Source organism: Musca autumnalis, unplaced genomic scaffold, assembly GCF_047663935.1.
Source record: "Musca autumnalis isolate F117 unplaced genomic scaffold, ASM4766393v1 scaffold_3, whole genome shotgun sequence".
Classification (NCBI taxonomy): domain Eukaryota; kingdom Metazoa; phylum Arthropoda; class Insecta; order Diptera; family Muscidae; genus Musca; species Musca autumnalis.
Window position 1 is genome coordinate 14509672 of NW_027411866.1, and position 19947 is coordinate 14529618.

At 30.5% G+C, this 19947-nt stretch overlaps 2 protein-coding genes across 9 annotated transcripts in view; both read right to left on the minus strand.

The window, feature by feature from the left end:
* Positions 1-19947, minus strand: part of sdt (MAGUK p55 family member stardust) — a 373248-nt gene that overhangs the window by 52118 nt on the left and 301183 nt on the right. For all 8 annotated transcript variants that reach the window (XM_073976794.1, XM_073976801.1, XM_073976799.1 and 5 more), the window contains 3 exons: positions 17054-17226; positions 16898-16989; positions 4459-4656 (listed from right to left, as the gene is read on the minus strand). In XM_073976794.1, coding sequence (XP_073832895.1) covers positions 4459-4656; positions 16898-16989; positions 17054-17226 — 463 coding nt within the window. The remainder of the gene's footprint in view (positions 1-4458; positions 4657-16897; positions 16990-17053; positions 17227-19947) is intronic.
* LOC141396624 (uncharacterized) lies at positions 15161-16489 on the minus strand. Its single transcript, XM_073972237.1, has one exon. It carries the CDS (start codon positions 16487-16489, stop codon positions 15161-15163), a length of 1329 nt encoding a protein of 442 aa, XP_073828338.1.

Below are 19947 nucleotides of genomic sequence, written 5' to 3' on the forward strand. Positions count from 1 at the left end.
AAAGTAAGAAATGTGCAATCAGTTATTGGATTGGAGGCTAATGCACGAGAAGCCTCAAAATAAGTCTATGTAACTATTTAAATACAGCGTTTGCATGTAACCGGACTGAGTTTCAAATATCAATTCTACGTCAAAATAAATCCTCATAAAGAAGGGTAACCCGACAAAAAACTTTAATGCAAACGGCGTTAAAGTTTCACAACTTCTTTTGAAGCAGCCTCCTAAAGTTTATGTCGCTCTGTCAAAAGGCTAAATTCATAGTTTTCCGATAGAGTAAGTAGTTGTACGTTAAGCGTTGGCCAAAAAACAACAATTGCAAGGAGACCGATAATGTGTTTTGCAGCAGGAAATTCCAAATTTGGCATCAAGGCTTGAATTTATTACACAAATTCATAGTTTTCAGCTTTTCTACTATAGTTTTTTTTCAGTGAACCTTTATTTAGAGGTATGAAGGCCTTATGCTTAATATTTCCACCATATGTATAATATTTTTCTAACTGAAAGCAGAGGATGACACCAACGATAAGCGATGATGTCTTCAGCTGTAGAAAATTTCAAATTCGGAAAATTCCAATTTGAAATATGAAAGCGTTGTGTTTAACATTTCCGACTGCAAGTAGAGGATGACACCAACGCTAAGCGATAATGTCTTTTGTATAAGGAAATTCCAAATTCGGCATCAAGGCTTGTATTTATTTCAACAAATTCATAGTTTTCAGCTTTTCTACTTTAGTTTATTTTCCAATGAAACTTTATTTGAAGGTATGAATGCCTTATGTTTAATATTTCCACCTTATATTTAATATATCCAACTGCAAGGAGAGAATGACAACAACGCTAAGCGATGATGTCTTTTGCAGCAGAAAATTCCAAATTCGGCATCATGACTTGAATTTATTTCAGAAAATTCATAGTTTTCAGCTTTTCTACTTTAGTTTATTTTCCAATGAAAGTTTATTTGAAGGTATGAAGGCCTTATGTTTAATATTTTCACCTTATGTTTAATATATCCAACTGCAAGTAGAGGATGACAACAACGCTGAGCGATGATGTCTTTCGTAGCAGCCTTATGTCCCGGCCTTATGTCCCGGTCCACACTAGAGAGATTTCAATGAAATAATTTAATGAAATTAGGCGTTCACAGATCGAGTTCCATACTAAAGTAATTTTATGAAATTGCTGTAGTGGGGAACTCGATCTAAAAACGCCTAATGTCATTAAATTATTTCGTTGAGATCGCTTTGGTGTGGGCCTGTACTATGTTTAATATTTCCACCTTATGTTTAATATTGCCAACTGCAAGGAGAAGATGACACCAACGCTAAGCGTTAATTCCAAATTCGGCATCAAGACTTGAATTTATTGCACAAATTCATAGTTTTCTGCTTTCACTTTATTTTCCAATGAACCTTTATTTGAAGGTATGAAGGCCTTATCTTTAATATTTTCACCTAGTGAAACTTCAAAATTTGTTTACGTTCCTGTTTTAAGTTTTACAATTAGTTTAACGCTCTCAAGGCCTACGAATAAGTTTATGTTGCTGAGTTCAAAGCTAAAATGAATATTCCAAAAATAGAATAAACTTTACATAGTTTGCTTTGACGTAGATAAATTAAATCATTCAATCCAAAGGTCCAAATTAATAATTAAACTGTTAAGAAATGCCATGGCCTCTTTGCAATTTCGCCGCGTTCTCATTTATAATTTAGCTTCAAAAGCGAACAAAGCAGACAAAGATTGAAGCCGAAACCACATTCAACGTTTCAGTAAAGTTGGGCGTCATTTCTGATAAAAGAATTAAGGAGCAAGAACACCAAGATCGAATTTTTCTTTATTCTTTTATAAGAAATGGTGCCCATTTTTATTGAAACGTTGGAATTGTTCTCGGATTGATTGAGTTTTGGATTGACTCTATTATAAAAATTCATAGTTTTGAGCTTTTATATTTATTTAAAAGGGCCTAGACAAATTCACAGTCTTCAGCTTTATATAATTAAAAAAAAATTAAATAAAACAACACTTAAATTAAATGAATGGGGTCCTTAACATTGAAATTTTAACCAAGTTTGAATTTTTGAACCCTATTTTTAACGCTCTTGAAATGTTAAACAGAGTGTTTGCCGCTGTTTTATGTTTCTAACAATATTCTAGGCTCGAAAGCCTTAGGCTCCCTTTTTTCAGTTTCAGTTTCACCTATGTTGCTATAACGCCAAACATAAATTAAATTATTAAGGCCTAAACACAAATGTCAAATTATAAAGGAATGTCAGAGCATCTTTACACTTCCACAATTGAGTTTTATTGTATATTCACATTTACGAAATCCACTCGATTTCAACTGTCAATTCCATTGCATAACGTAAAATGAAATCCAATAGATTCAGATGAGTTTTCATTTGATGTATACGCAAAGGAATAGACAAATTCATAGTTTTGAGCTTTTAAATTTATGTAAAAGGGCCTATACAAATTCGCAGTCTTCAGCTTTTATTTTCAAAACAACATTTAAATTGAGGAAATGGGGTCCTTAGCTTTGAGATTTTAACACAGTTTTAACTTTTAAAGCTATTTTTAACGCTCTTGAAATGTTAGAATGAGTGATTGCCTCTGTTTTCAGTTTCTAACATTCTTCTCGGCTCTAAAGCCTAGGGTTCCTTATATTTGCTTCTTTTTTACATTTTCAAACTTTGTTCTATGCTGTTGAAGAATACAAAGAAGTTTATTTAGTTATTTTATAAGCTGAGAGCTATGAATCTGTGCAGTAAACTCAAAGCAAACTCGCAATAGCAATCGCTAACCTTCTAAGTTTTTTTTTTAATTTCGTTAAAATGTTAAATAAATTTAATGCAATTTTTCATGAAGTGCCTAAATTTGTCTAAACTTTATTTTGTTGTTTTTTAAAAGCTGCGAGCTATGAATCTGTGCAAAAAACTCCGAGCAAAACGTCAACCAATCGGCTGCCTCCTACGTTTTTTCCCTTTAAATATTAAATAATATTTTAAATTTAATGTAATTTTGTTTAAAGTCTCAAAAACATCTTTTAGTGTTTGTCCAATGTAATTTCATTTATCTTTTGTCTTAACCATAAATTATTTTCCCCAATTTAAATGATTTATAAATACCACACAGCAAACTATCGATTACAAATCACAGACATGATGTGTCTTGATTTCCATGAAGTATTATTTTAAATAACTAAATTTATAAATAGATTTGTTCCTTTGTGGTTTCAATCAGTGTTATGCAGGGAGGTAGTCAAAAATGCATCTCGACACTATTTCGGGGTAGTCCAATGAAGAAAGTTGTGTCTTATGTGCCTACGTCACTGGTGTAATGTCATTTAAACAATACTTACATAACTTTGGTTTTGCTCTTACTCCCTTTCACAAAATATGTAGAAAACCACAAAATTCCTGGGAATAATGTTGTGTACTTGTGGACACAAATCGTATAAGCGATATTTTTAGAAATAGCCTAACATATTACTTTGCAAATTCCCTAACATAACATAGACTAGGTTTTTTCTGCAATTGTTGTTATTGCTAGTTTTTGCCATTTTTTTTTTTTTTTTTTTTTTTTGCCTCAAACATTATTGAAATTCATTTTCATTTAAAGACATTTGAATGACTTCCTGACTTCCATTCGGTTATGCTCTAAAGAACATTATAGTTTTTTTTTCGCAACGAAAATACTTTTAGTTTGGAATTTATTTTTGCTCTCCTTTTTGCTGCCGATTCATTGAAATATTTCTGTATGTTTATAATCCTGAAAGCTTCCATTCTTTTTGGTTTGGTTTTTCAATTTGTTCTTTTTCTGTTGTGCATGAAGTGAGGAGATTTGCTCTGGTCATCGTCATCATCATCATCGAATGCATTGCATTGGACAAAATGTTGAATGACATGGTCATATTGAATTTTTCAATGGCAAATTGTTATTATTGTTGGTCTGTGTGTGAGAATATAAATATAACTTGACAAGTTCAGAGATGGCAAATGGGTCTGATAGATAGAAATGATGATGCTGACAAGTGAAATTTGTCCCTGCCGCTCAACATAGAGAAGGGAAAATATTATTTTTTTGTATTAAATTCATTTAGAAAAAAAATTTTGTAATTTATTCTCAATTTTGGAGAATGTGAAATCCATCAAGCGAAGCTGTCTTCAGACATTCTGCAGACATGTCTGATATTGGACGTGAGGCGTTTTTATCCCAGTGTAAAAACGGCTCCTTTACTCTCAATTTAACTCTGTATTATTTAAAGTCGCATTTACATCAAACAGGTTTTAAAAAATTCTTAAATTAGGCTGTCAATTTCATTGGGTAACTGTCATGTAGTATATGAGGTACTTACCCCAAATACTGGTTTCAAGCGCCAGTGTAAATTAGGTTTAAGTCTACCTTCATTTTGGCCAATGTTCGCTGAATTTGTTTTCAACAAAATATAAATCCTGCACTTACCTGATATTTTTTAATACTATCCAATTGTTCCATTGTTGGCTCAACAATTTGGGCAATTTGTTGTGGCTGCTGACTATTTGCTCCAGGCATACCCCTACGATCTGGTAGTTGAGGTGGCAACGGAGAACTGCGTACACGACCATCTTTGGGCGGTACAGTGTCACGTGGTGGTGGTACTGGTTTAATGGAACCATTTAACTAGATTTTGTTTGGGGGAAAGAAGGGGAGAAATTAGAAATATTAATTTTATTATATTATTATAAAAAATTGAGAATTTTTTAGGGAAAATGCGTGTAGAATGGCAAATGTTTTTGTTGGGTTATTTGGGTATCTTTGTTGTTGTTTTGCAGGGTTAGTAGAATGGAAAAAATGAAAATTAATGAAAAGTGAAGTGAGGATAGAGCGAGGCGTATTTTTTTCAGAAATTACAAAAGCAAATTGATTTGGGGAAATTTGGTTCCTTAGCTGCACATGGGAACTAAAAGAAAATATTTACTAAAGGCGGAAGAATACGGGATACGTCTCTACCCGCATTCTTCCGTCTTGCAGTCAGGATAAAATTATTATTCAAAGGTTACATGGCGATTTGTTAGTTTTACCAAACAGACACCCTAATACTATGTTTACATTTACGAAATCCACTCGATTTCATCTGTCAATTCCTTTGTGTAGACGTCAAATGAAAACTCATCTGAAATCGATTGGATGGTTTGAGCAATGGAATTGGCAGTTGAAATCGAGTGGATTTCGTAAATGTAAACATAGTATTAGAGATAAATAATCCTGAAGAATTTTGGGCAATCCAGTGAAAAAATTTTTAGACTATCAAAGTAGTATCTTTGAAAAGCTCTTTACAATCTTTATAGACTTTAAGATCAGAGAAAGAGATTTAGATCATGTTTTTCGACATTGCAGAGTGAAAGCTTATTTATATTTATGAAATCAAATGGATTTCAACTGTCAATTCCATTGTGTATACGTCAGAAAATTATCAGCTGATATCCAGTGGATTTTATTTGACGTAGACTCAGAGGAGAATTATAACAGGATTTCGTAAATGTAAACGCGGTTTAAAATTTTGCTACAGCGTAGCTGTTTTTAACTCTCAAAAATCTTTACCATAATGCTAGGTTTAGATTTACGAAATCCACTCAATTTCAACTGTCAATTCCATTGCTCAAACGTCAAATGAAATCACATCTGAAATCCATTGGATTTCATTTGACGTTTAACAAATGGAATTGACAGTTGAAATCGAGTGGATTTCGTAAATGTAAACCAAGCATAAATATAGTTATTTGTAGAGGCACGGGTGTTGTTACACAGTACGGCCGTTTTCACAGGCGGCCAGCTAACTAATAGCTGACAATTTTGAGCTTTTCATAGTTTTCAGCTCTTAAAATTAAGTTTGGCTTTAAAAAAAAGGTCATTCAATTAAAAATATTGTCTCCGAACGTAATTTTTTTTCTCTTTTTTTTTCTCAAATAAATATAAATTATTTTTATTTAATTTTTTTATTTAAAATTTTGCTGCAGCAAAATTCGTTACTGCAAATATAATTATGTGTAGCGCCACGGGCGTTATTACACAGTAGAAATTCATACGGCCGTTTTCACAGGCGGCCAGCTAACTAATAGCTGACAATTTAGAAATTTTCATAGTTTTCAGCATTTAAAATTAAGTTTGGCTTTAAAAAAAGCGACATTCAATTAAAAATATTGTCTCCTAATGTAAATTTTCTTTTCTCCTTCTTCTCAAATTAATATAAATTATTTTTTATTTAATTTTCTTATATAGTTTGTTGCCATAACTGTTGATTTTCATTTTCAATTACTTTTTATTTTATTTGTTCACTTTTTTTACAAAGGTTGCACAAACTACTACTGCAAAGTTGTTGCAAAACAGGCGAAAAGTTTTCAAATATTTACTTTAGTTGGTTGCTTTTGGCAATTCTGCTGCTGCTAATGCTGTTTTCAGTGTCTAGTTAACACTGTTTTGGCCAAGTTTTCTATTTGGGGTGGCATTTTAACTACACTTGAGAGTAATTAAAAAGTTCTTTATTTTTTGGTAGGGCAAAATTTGTTTTGTAACAACATAAAAAGTATAGAAAACTGGGATACTTTAAATTGTACAAGGAAGAAAATCAAGGAAAATCGAAGAAAGAAAAGCAAATTAAATTATCAACACGTGAAAAGAAAACGTAATAAAATTAAACTAAATTTGTTAAGCAGCATTTATAAATATTTTAAGAGAGTGACAATATTTCCTTATTCCCTTCTAATTTTACACAAATTCTCTTGAAATTTTTTAAAAATTCTATCGATTATTACTTTTTCTTTAAGTATATTTACATACTTTGGAGTTAGCTAACTTTAGGCAAGATTTTAAAATTACTTTGAGATTTTATATTTTTTCTCGAATAAAAACTGTGTGGATTTGAATTTTTTTAATATTACTTGAATTTCTTTTTAATTTTTTTTTTATTTTCTTTAGAAATATACGAATATGACAATGTTCTCCTTATAAGAAAAACAAATTTATTTATGAAAAGAAATTGCTTAATTTCCCATTACAATAAAATTCCACGTTTTCTCTCTTTACGTCAAATTAAGGCCCTCCCCAAAAAATTTCTTTAAATTCAATAAAATATGCTTAATTTTAATCATTTTCCACCATGACATGTGACATAAACTTTTACACAGCCCTTCTGCTTCCTCTTCTTCTACTTAATTCTTCATTCAATTGCAAAATTGTCATCATTCAAGTGCATTAACAATATTTTTCCTATTTCCTTCCTCCAAACAGCAAACAAGCTGTGTAAATATGAGTATGTGTGTGAGTGTGGACATTAGACAATTTTGTCAAATTTAATATGAGTCTCCTCCAAACACACACACTAACGTTTAAACTTGATCAATGTTACCAAGTGTCAGAATAAAGTGTCAAAAATTGTTGATAACATTGTGCAAATATGATTATGATGACGATGATGTTGCTAGCTGGGAAGCTCGAAGCTCATACAGAGCAAACTCATACATACACACATACTTGCATATGCAATTCCATCATATTCCTCTAGCTTCTAATGGTATGCTCTCTTTTCGTTAATTAGCTGGAAATTTTACTGCATTTAATTAAAATTTTTATGCTACGTCATCATTTTGCAGATGCACCACACACATATGTATTTGTGTAGAGAATAACCCAGCGGGAAAAAGAAGTGGGTTTGGAATTGAGAATTTACTGGGAAATGCACAGAAAAATGAAGAGAAGTATAATAATGAAAATAAAAATTGCCTCTGAAGGAGAAAATGTTGGGAAATTTCTTAAAAGGATATTTTTGGGATATTTCCAGTTTTAGATTTTTATATATGTATAATAAATTTAAGTGTTTTAGTGTAATAAAATAATTTAAATATCTAAAAAAAGTATCATTAAAAAAGTCAGAATCCCCAAAATTGTTTAATTTCCCCCTTAAGGGAAATTTTTGGAGATTTGTGTTTTGGCAGGTGGCAGGTACCATGCCTGCATTGCAGAGTTATTAGAGCAATGAAAATATGGAAATGAAGTCAGAAAACATCCAACATTGTCGGAAAATAAAAATTCCCTCTAAAAGGAAATTTTCCTCTGTAGGAAAAATCTTCAGAAACGTGTTTATTAAAACTTTTTTTTACATGTTTGCACTGCTTGGTTCAGTTTTAGGCCCCAAAGTGTTAAAAAAATCGAAAAAGTACCAAAAAAATTTAAATTTCCTTAGAAGGGAAATTTTTAGAAAAAATTTCATATTGGTATTTTTACTGGAAAATTTTAAATAGAAAGCACCCAGAGGCAGGTATAAGTTTAAATAAAAATATGGAAAATAAGCAAAACGCGTCAAAAATAAAAACATCCCTTTTAAGGGGCATTTTTGGGAATTTTTCATTTTGGCGTTATGACAATTAATTCATCCATTTTTGGAATGTTCAAGATATTTTAACTTGAGAAACATTTGGAGAAAGCATAAGGCTTTTGCAGCATGTGTTAGATGAAAAGTTTTAATTTATGTGGAATTTTAAAGAATTTGAAACTTTCCTTCATTGGAAAAATTTCATATTTGAGCTTTTAGAAAAACTTTAAAGCTTTTTTCAGTATTTTAGAGATACTGGTTAGTTATTTATCCATTTCTAAATTATCATTTCTGAGGAAAATGACAAATTTCCTTCACGCGAAATTTTCAGTAAAGTTTTGGGAGAGAGCTTAAAGCTTCTAACATTTCACATTGAAAAGTTACAGTTTACGCCAGTTTAAAGAAAATTAAAACACATTCCAATGAAAGAAAACATTTGGCAATTTACATATTTAAGCTTTTTTTTTTTGAATAAGCTTAAAGCTTTATCCATAAATCTAAATTATTTGAATTATTTGGATATTTTAAAGACACTTTTCAGAAAATTTAAATTTCATTTGAAAAAATCTCCTATTAAACATATTGAAGACAGCTTATATCTTTAACAGATAGCTTAAACATTTTTCAACAGTTCTTATTTGAGCTTTTAGAAAAACTTTAAAGTTTTTTTTCAGTATTTAGAGATACTGGTTAGTTATTTATCCATTTCTAAATTATCATTTCTGAGGAAAATTACAAATTTCCTTCACGCGAAATTTTCAGTAAAGTTTTTGGAGAAAGCTTAAAGCTTTCAAAATTTACACATATGAAAGTTTACTGTTTATGTGCAGTTTAAAGATAATTAGAAAACATTTCAGCGAAAGAAAACATTTGGCAATTTCCATATTTAAGTTTTTTTTTGAATAAGCTTAAAGCTTTACCCATAATTTTAAATTATATGAATTATTTGGTTATTTTAAAGACACTTTTCAGAAAATCGAAATTTCATTTAAAAAAATTTCCTATTAAACCTATTGAAGACAGCTTAAAGCTTTTGCAGATAGTTTAAACATTTTTTCAACAGTTCAAAATGAATTTCAACGAAAATTTAATGTGTCTCTGTAACAGAAAATATTATTTAAAATTTCGGTTCATGGAAAACATTTCTTATTTGAGCTTTTAGAAAAACTTTAAAGTTTTTTTCCATATTTTAGAGATACCGATTAGTTATTTATCCGTTTCTTAAGTATCATTTCTGAGAAAAATTAAAATTTTTCTTCGCGGATTATTTTCGGTAACTTTTTTTTGGAGAAAGCTTAAAATTCATAAGCTTAAAATTTACATACATATATGAAAATTAACTATTAACGTACATTTTAAAGAAAATTAGAAAAATTTCAATAAAAGAAAACATTTGGTAATTTTCATATTTAAGCTTTTTCGAATAAGCTTAAAGCTTTATCCATAATTTTAAATTAAATTAGTTATTTAGAGATTTTAAAATTAGATTTAAAGGAATTTCCTATAAAATCTATTGAAGAAAGCTCAAAGCTTTTGCAAATAGATGAAAATATTATTTAAAACTTCGCTTCATGGAAAAAATTTCTTATTTCAGCTTTTAGAAAAACTTTAAAGCTTTTTTTTTCCATATTTTAGAGATACCGATTAGTTATTTAGCCGCTTCTTTAGTATCATTTCTGAGAAAATTAAAATTATCCTTCACGGCAAATTTTCAGTAAAATTTTTTGGAGAAAGCTTAAAGCTTTTAACATTTACATATATGAAAGGTAACTATTTACGTGCAGTTTAAAGAAAATTAGAAAAAATTCAATGAAAGAAAACATTTGGCAATTTTCATATTTCAGTTTTATCGAATAAGCTAAAAGCCTTTTCCATAATTATACCCTATACCACAATGTGGAAAAGGGTATAATAAGTTTGTTTTCCCAAAAATTCATGTAACGCCGCGAAATATTCGTCGTAGACCCCTCATGTGGTATACCAAACTTCATATCTCGACGAGATAAAGCGATTTAGCGATGTGTGTCCGTCCGTCCGTCCGTCTGTCCGTCCATTAAAAATTGTAATCAAGCTAGAGGCCGCAATTATGGACCGATTGTCACGAAATTTAGTATGGAGGTCGGGTTTGGACCAGAATAGAACTGATTAGTTTTTGGCGATGATCGTGAAATGTTAAAGGGATGAAATGGACCAAAAACAAAATTTTTGCTCGATTTTGTAGCCGCTCTGTAGGTCGCAATAATAGTCCGATCGGCGCGAAATTTTAAACGTAGTTTTGGTTTGAGATGATGATGATGATGATGAAGTAGCGTGCAAGTCAACGGTATGATCGGATAATATTTAGCGGGTTAAATTGATCAAAACTTTTGTGTGAAAATTGGTAAAATTTCTAATGCACATCTTATAACTTTATCCCAAGAAGACGCGTTTAGTGGTATAGGGTATCACATGGTCGGCCCCGTCCGACTATAGTCTGTTCTTACTTGTTTTAAATTAAATTAGTTATTAACAGATTTTAAGGACACTTTTCAGAGGGAAATGAAAATTAAATTGGAAGAAATTTCCTATCAAATCTATTGAAGAAAGCTTAAAGCTTTTGAAAATAAATTTCATTTCAAAAAATCTCCTATTAAACCTATTGAAGACAGCTTAAGGCTTTTGCAGATAGCCTAAACATTTTTTCAACAGTTCAAAATTAATTTCAAATAAATTAAATGTGTCTCTGCAACAGAAAATATTATTTAAAACTTTGCTTCATGGAAAAATATCTTACTTGAGCTTTTAGAAAAACTTTAAAGCTTTTTTCCATATTTTAGAGATACCGATTAGTTATTTATCTGTTTCTTAAGTATCATTTCTGAGAAAAATGAAAAGTTTCCTTCACGGCAAATTTTCAGTAATTTTTTTTAGAGAAAGCGTAAAGCTTTTAAAATTTAAAGATATGAAAGGTAAGTACTTACGTGCATTTTAAAGAAAATTAGAAAATATTTCAGCGAACGAAAACATTTTGCAATTTTCATATTTAAGCTTTTTCGAATAAGTTTAAAGCTTTTTCCATAATTTTAAATTAAATTAGTTATTAAGAGATTTTAAGGACACTTTTCAGAGGGAAATGACAATTAGATTTGAAAGAATTTCCTATATAATCTATTGAAAAAGCTTAAAGCTTTTGAAAATAAATTTTATTTAAAAAAATCTCCTATTAAACTTATTGAAGACAGCTTAAAGCTTTTGTAGATAGCCTGAACATTTTTTCAACAGTTCAAAATGAATTTAATAGAAATTGAATGTGTCTCGCAACAGAAAATATTATTTAAAACTTCGCTTTATGGAAAAACTTCTTATTTGAGCTTTTAGAAAAACTTTAAAGCTTTTTTCCATATTTTAATGATACCGATTAGTTATTTATCCGTTTCTTAGTATAATTTCTGAGAAAAATGAAAATTTTCCTTCACGGGAAATTTCAGTAACCTTTTTTTTGGAGAAAGCTTAAAGCTTTTACAATTTACATATATGAAAGGTAACTAATTACGTGCAACTTAAAGAAAATTAGAAAAATGTCAATGAAAGAAAGCCTTTGGCAATTTTTATATTTATGCTTTTTCGAATAAGCTTAAAGCTTTTTCCATAATTTTAAATTAAATTAGTTATTAAGAGATTTTAAGGACACTTTTCAGAGGAAAATGAAAATTTGATTTGAAAGAATTTCCTATAAAATCTATTGAATAAAGGTTAAAGCTTTTAAAGATAGCTTAAAGCTTTTTTCAATAGTTTAAAAATAATCTATTTATTTATTACCTACAATTTCAAGGAAATTACGTGCATTTTAAAGAAAATTAGAAAACATTTCAATGAAAGAACAAATTTGGCAATTTTCATATTTAAGCTTTCCCGAATAAGCTTAAAGCTTTTTCAATAATTTTAAATTAAATTAGTTATTAAGAGATTTTAAGGACACTTTTCAGAGGAAAATGAAAATTTGATTTGAAAGAATTTCCTATAAAATCTATTGAAGAAAGCTTAAAGCTTTTAAAGATAGCTTTAAGCTTTTTTCAATAGTTTAAAAATTATCAATTTATTTATTACCTCAAATTTCAAGGAAATTACTTGCATTTTAAAGAAAACTAGAAAAATTTCAATAAAAGAAAACATTTGGCAATTTTCATATTTAAGCTTTTTCGAATAAGCTTAAGGCTTTTTCCATAATTTGAAATTAAATTAGTTATTAAGAGATTTTAAAGACACTTTTCAAAGGAAAATAAAAATTAGATTTGAAGGAATTTCCTATAAAATCTATTGAAGAAAGCTTAAAGCTTTTAAAAATAGCTTAATGCTTTTTTCAATAGTTTAAAAATGATTTATTTATTTATTACCTACAATTTCAAGGAAATTGAAATATAAACTAGAAAATGAAAATTTCTTTTGAAAGAATTTCCTATAAAATCTATTGAAAAAAGCTTAAAACGTTTGAAAATCGCTTAAAACTTTTCTCAATAGTTTAAAAATGAATTGTTTATTATTTACCTACAATTTCAAGGAAATTGAAATTTAAAGACACTTTTTAAGAGGAAAATTGAAATTTCATTTAAAAAATATCCTATTAAATCTATTAAAGAAAGCTTAAAGCTTTTGAAAATAGCTTAAAGCTTTTTTCAATAGCTTGAAAATGCTTTTTTTATTTTTTATCTACAATTTCAAAGAAATTGAAAGTGTTTTTTCAAGAGACAAATTAAGAATTTTTCTAATAATATTTTTAATGCTTAAGCTTCTCAGCTTTTCGAAAAAGCTTAAAGCTTTTTCCATAATTTTAAATTAAATTAGTTATTAAGAGATTTTAAAGACACTTTTCAGAGGGAAATGACAATTAGATTTGAAGGAATTTCCTATAAAATTTATTGAAGAAATCTTAAAGCTTTTAAAGACAGCTTAAAGCTTTCCTCAATAGTTAAAAAATTATCTATTTATGTATTACCTACAATTTCAAGGAAATTGAAATTTTAAACAGGAAAATGAAAATTTCTTTTGAAGGAATTTCCTAAAAAAATCTATTGAAAAAAGCTTAAAGCTTTTGATAATCGCTTAAAGCTTTTCTCAGTAGTTTAAAAATGAATTATTTATTATTTACCTACAATTTTAAGGAAATTGAAATTTAAAGACACTTTTCAGAGGAAATTTCATTTGAACGAATCTCCTATTAAATCTATTGAAGACAAGTTAAAGCTTTTGAAGATAGCTTAAAACTTTTTTCAGAGGTTTAAAAATAATTTTTTTATTTTTTATCTACAATTTCAAAGAAAAGAGTGTATCTTCAACAGAAAAAAATTAAGAAATTGTTAAAAAATATTTTTTAATACTTAAGCTTCTTAGCTTATTCGAAAAAGCTTAAAGCTTTTTCCATAGTTTTCAATTAAATTAGTTATTTAAAGATTTTAAAGACACTATTCAGAGGAAAATGAAAATTAGATTTGAAGGAATTTTCTATAAAATCTATTGAAGAAATCTTAAAGCTTTTAAAGACAGCTTAAAGCTTTCCTCAATAGTTAAAAAATTATCTATTTATTTATTACCTACAATTTCAAGGAAATTGAAATTTTAAACAGGAAAATGAAAATTTCTTTTGAAGGAATTTCCTAAAAAATCTGTTGAAAAAAGCTTAAAGCTTTTAAAACTCGCTTGAAGCTTTCTCAGTACTTTAAATGAATTATTTATTATTTATCTACAATTTCAAGGAAATTGAAATTTAAAGACAATTTGCAGGGGAAAATAGAAATTTCATTTGAAAGAATCTCCTATAAAATCTATTGAAGACAGGTTAAAGCTTTTGAAGATAGCTTAAAACTTTTTCAGTGGTATAAAAATGATTTTTTTTTATTTTTTTATCTACAATTTCAAAGAAATTGAAAGTGTCTTTTCAAGAGAAAAATTAAGAAATTTTTTAAAAATATTTTTAAAAGTGAGCTTTTTCGAAAAAGCTTAAAGCTTTTGGAATAAATTGAAATTCATATTAGTTATTTTTCTGATTTTAACGTCACTTTTAAGAGGAAAATGGAAATTTAATTTGAAAAAATCATCTATTAAAGCTTTTTAGCTTTTAGCTTTTTAGTGCTTTTTCAAAATCTTAGGGGTGATTAATTGTTTTAACCAATAATTTATAGGATATTGGAAGTTTGTCCTCAACAGAAAATGTTAAGAAAATTTCTCATCAGAGTTATTTGAAAATTATTTGTAAGGTAATGCAGCTTAATTTCAGTTCTGTTGTTTAAAATAGCTTAAAGCTTCATTTTCAGTATTGTAAAGATTCAAATTACTAGTTTTAGTGAATTTTAAGTTTTTTTTTTGGCGAAAAGAGGATTTATACCTTTGAGGAAAGCTATTCGTGGAAGCTTTAGAGAAAGCTAAAAGCTTTTCATTAAGCTTTAAATTAAATGGTCTGTTCCAGAACCTGCAAGAAGCTACTATTTTTTACTACGATACAATTTTTTTTATGTTATCGGAAAAAAAATGGTAAAACTTAGTAGATTGTTGCAGGTTCTGGAACGGACCATTTAATTTAAAGCTTAATGGCAAAATTTTAGCTTTCTCTAAAGCTTCTAAATCACATATAACAATAATATAAAGCACATTTACGAAGGAAATTACAAATTTTAACCAAATTTTTTTTTTTTTTTTTTTGATTTCCATTTCAGGAACAGAAATTTGTTAACTTGGAATAGAGTCATCTACTTTTAACTACCAAAACTACAAGAAGAAAGTTGAACTACTGGAGTCTAAGGTTATCAGGAAACATTAATATCAAAATACACATTTTGAAAGCCCTCAGGGGAGACATTTTGAACATCTCCCCCCTGAAGCTCTACTTTCAGTTCTATAGAATAATAGTTGACAGAAATAGAAGGCCACATTCCCAAAAAAAGAGCTGTAGATAGGTAGTTCTTGATGGGTGGGAACACAAACCTCATCGTTACGTTTGGCAGTCTGCAATCCCGCCACTTGGGGTTGCGGCATCTGAGTGCCATGCTGCTGATACGCCTGCTGCTGCTGCTGTGACATTTGGAAATCTTCAAAGGAACCATTCAATGACATGGTGGATATTAAAGAAGTCTCTTGTTGTTGTTGCTGCTGGTGACCCACCATCATCATACCCTTCAATGATTGTGGCGATAGACTGATATTATGATTTTGCATTGATTCTGTATTCGAGTTATTTGTGGAATTTATCCTTGTCAATGTGGTATTGGCGGTGGATGCTGAACTACATGAAGATATTTGAGAGCTAAGCGATGAAAGATGAGCCGGTGGAGGATAACGTGGTGTTGTCTTAACCATTTCTATAAAACTGTCGGGAACATCAACCGGCAGCTCGCGATGTTTAATGACATTGGGTACAATTGCCGATTTGGAGGAGGGGAGTTCTTTCAATTCATATTCTGGTGGTGGTGTTGAGCCAGAGCTGGTGGTAATGCTTGGCAAGGAATCACCACTACCATTGCCGCCACCATTCAATACCATGGCAGCACTGGACAAAAGACTACCACCGCCTCCATTCAGTATGCCTCCTCCATTCGATTTCTTGTGTTTCGAGGAAGATTCTGTGGATGATGATGAATTGGATTGGGAAGTATTGCGTTGTGGCGAATCTTTGCTGTTCAACTCATTGTTGTTATTTTGCAGCTGGCGATAGGAAATGGAGTCAAAGGATTCGGAGGACTTCTTGCTCAATACCTCACTTTCATAGGATGAGGAATGTGATGACGAGCCCTTGCGGTAAAGGGCATCCACCATCATTAAATCCAAATCTTCGGGCGATGATAGCGTCCCACCATTGGGATTATGGGCCACAGACATTTTTCCCTTACCACCCATAACCAGGGCATTGTTCAATTTCTGCTGTTCCATGCCATGCAGTTCCATGCAATTTTCATAATTTTCAATTTGATCCAATTTCATTTGTTGTTGGGCATTGTAGGTATTTTGCATTTGTAGTTCCGAGTTGGTGTCATTCAATTCACCCAGCGAGCAGGTGGTGTAAAGCGAAGCCGAAGTTTTATTGTTATGTGGATGTTGTTGATGATGATGATGACGACGTTGTTGTTGTAATGATTGTTGGGAATAATTATTAATTATTAATTTGGCATTATTTTGCATTAGCTTAGCGGTACATTTGGGCAGGGTATTGTTACAATGGAATTTATTGGCTAGCAATGGTGAATTTTGATTAGATGGTGAACCGCCACCGCCTGATTCCAAACATAAAGGCTTGTGCAGTGATGATGATGATGATGAGGGGGACTGGGTTATTGTGGTACTGGTTGTTAGGGTGGCAATTGTAGTGGTTATAATGGTGGAATTGAGATTATGGGGATGGGTTTGGGTTAGTGTGGTAATATAACTAGAATGTGATAAGGTGTGGTGGTGGTGCTGATGTTGCTGATTGTGATCGTGTTGTTGTTGGGTTATTGCATGAGGTAATGTATGAGATTTGTGTGGTGGTGTTGTGGATTTTTTCTTGTTGTTGTGCTTTTGTTTTGTTACACTTCCTTTAACTAAGGTTACCTGTGGTGGACGGGGTGGTGGATAACGCGGTGGCGTTTTATTGCGTGCTATAAAATTATCTGGACAATCAACAGCCATCTCGCGATGAGGTCCTGTAAAAAACAATTTTAGGTATTTTTAAAAAAAGGTATCAGAAATATCCGATTGTGTACTCACCATTATCTTGATTTATGGACTTCAACATGGTTGTATACATTTCTTGATCAATCTCCTGTGTATCTTCGTTTGGTTGGCGTATATGTGGCAAATTATTATAAACATCGGGCAGACAGGGTTTCAAGTCTTCACTATCTAATACCACTATACTACTACCGGATCGACGCCGGGGCCTGGAAATAAAAATGAAGGAGAAAAAAATTGATTAATTTTGACTGAAATTAAAAATAAATATATAAATTCCCTTAAGGGGGAAAAGAAAAATCCCATTGAGGGAATTTCAAATATCCCCACAATGGGAAAGTAAATTTTAAGTAATAACGAATATAGTTTGTAATTTATTGTAAAATGGGCCAATAATTTCCTTGGTGAATAAAATGAAATTTTCCTTTAAAGGGAAAACTAAAATCTTAAGGAGATTTCAAATGTCCCCTCACGGAGAAAATAAATTTTAAGTAGAAATAAATGAATTTTTAATTTATTGTAAAATGGGCCAAGAAGAATTACCTTAGTGAAATAAAATACAATTTTTTCCCTCACAGGGGAAAACAAAAATCCCCTGAAAAGAAAATAAAAATTCCAGTTTCTTTTCAACTTCACTTTACTGCTTCCGAAAATTAATGCAAACTTTCCTTGCATTCTTGAACATATCATAAAACTGCTGAATATGTGATAAACTAGCATTAACATTTGTAAATGACATGGTACATGACAGCACCCTTATCGCATTGCTGGCTATGAAATATGCCACTAGTCAGTCAGTCCAGCACTTCTAACAATTGTCCTTAGAGCAGAGATTAGTTATTGCCATGAAAACTATCTAAGAAATAGTTTACAAGCAACTTAAGTTTGGGCTAGTGTGTAAATCTCTCTCTCAAGTACTTGTTATGCTTTGCTGCAAGTGTCACATCAGCAAAGCATCCTGATAGTCGTTGCATATGATAAAGATTTGTTCAAATTCTTGAATATTGGATATATGCAGCAAGAGATGTTTGTTGCTACTTGGCAAAGTTTTCTCAAGTGGATTTTAAAAGGGGAATTTAAAATATTTATCTTAAAAAACTTTACGAGAAATTTATTGTTCGAAAGGCAAAGTAATTTTAATTCTGTATGTCTTTGTAACCTTTCTACAAACTTCTTGTACAATTGGACAAATGTAGACAGATGTAGCCTTAATACAGATGCAGTCTTAAGCCGAAAACATAATCAACGTTTAAGTAAAGATGTGCGTTGTTTTGGCCGTTTTTACACCGTTGAGCATGATGCCGAATATATATGCCGAGAAACAGATAAACACTAAAATTTGTTGTCAGCGTAGCCTTGTTGGTGTTTTTCTCAACGCCCAACACAAAATTTTACTCAAACATTGATTCTGTTTTCTCAGTTTTACTACCACTAACATGGCCTTCATTTGCAAATAGTAGCCGATTTTCCTAATTTGGGGATTTTGTTAAGGCGGACTTTGTCAAAACCAGGAGATTAAGAAATTGGCCTTAAACTGTTGCACATACCTGCAATGCAACACACACAGAATTTCCTTTCTTTCTACCTCTCTTTCCCCCTCTCTCTCTTTATCTATAAGTTGTGTACCCTCCTAGCGCCTAAATGGTTGCAAGACAACCATCTTCTAGTCACGTCCAAACATATGTTTCTTTTTTTCTTCTTCTTTGTGGCCACCACATTTTGTGGTACAGGGCTTAGCGCTTGTGCCTTACCAAACCTTTCTTTTCATTTTATTTCAAGGGATATTTTTGCCGACATTTGACAAGTGACAGCTGTAGTTATTTTATTGTTTTTACTGCCTAGTCATGTTTTCTTTTGCAAAATTTATGGCTTATTTGAAAAAAAATAGCAAAACGAAGAAATCAATTTGAAATCTTTAGAGTTTATGTACAGGTAGCTGACTTGGTAATGGAATGGCTTAAGGAATTTCTTTTAAATGGAATAAAGGTAACAATTCTTGGAAATACATATCAATTTAATATGTGACGAGAAAAAATGTTGTATTGAATTATAAAAAAAACATTGAGAAATTTATTTAATTTCTAAAGCCAAATGGATGGAATAACATCATCACCCCATAGAAAATATTCGATGAGGTTAAGAATCTAAATTTATTCTACCTTTGGAATACGAATACGAATTCTTTGGCATATTGGCTCTTTAAAAGTATTTTTAAAGAATCCAAGTTTATTGGCATTGTGAGCCTTGGAAAATATTCTTCATTAAAATCACTAACCTTTGAAAATATTCCTTAACGAAAGCGATGTCATTGCCATCTTGGCTCTTTTAATGTATTCTTTAAAGGATCCAAGTTTATTGGAAAATATTCTTAACGAATTCAAGTCTATTGGGATCACTAACCTTTGAAAAAATACCTTAACGAAAGCGATTTCATTGCCATCTTGGCTCTTTTAATGTATTCTTTAAAGGATCCAAGTTTATTGGAAAATATTCTTAACGAATTCAAGTCTATTGGGATCACTAACCTTTGAAAATATTCCTTAACGAAAGCGATTTCATTGCCATCTTGGCTCTTTTAAAATATTCTTTAAAGGGTCCAAGTTTATTGGAAAATATTCTTAACGAATTCAAGTCTATTGGGATCACTAACCTTTGAAAATATTCCTTAACGAAAGCGATTTCATTGCCATCTTGGCTCTTTTAAAATATTCTTTAAAGGATCCAAGTTTATTGGAAAATATTCTTAACGAATTCAAGTCTATTGGGATCACTAACCTTTGAAAATATTCTTTAACGAAAGCGATTTCATTGCCATCTTGGCTCTTTTAAAATATTCTTTAAAGAATCCAAGTTTATTGATATCGAGACCCTTGACAAATGTTCTTAAAGAATTCAAGTCTATTGGGATCACTAACCTTTGAAAATATTCC

Excerpts from the sequence above, each read along its gene's own strand:
- LOC141396624 (XM_073972237.1), bottom strand. The coding sequence starts at position 16,489 with ATGCAAAATAATGCCAAATTAATAATTAATAATTATTCCCAACAATCA.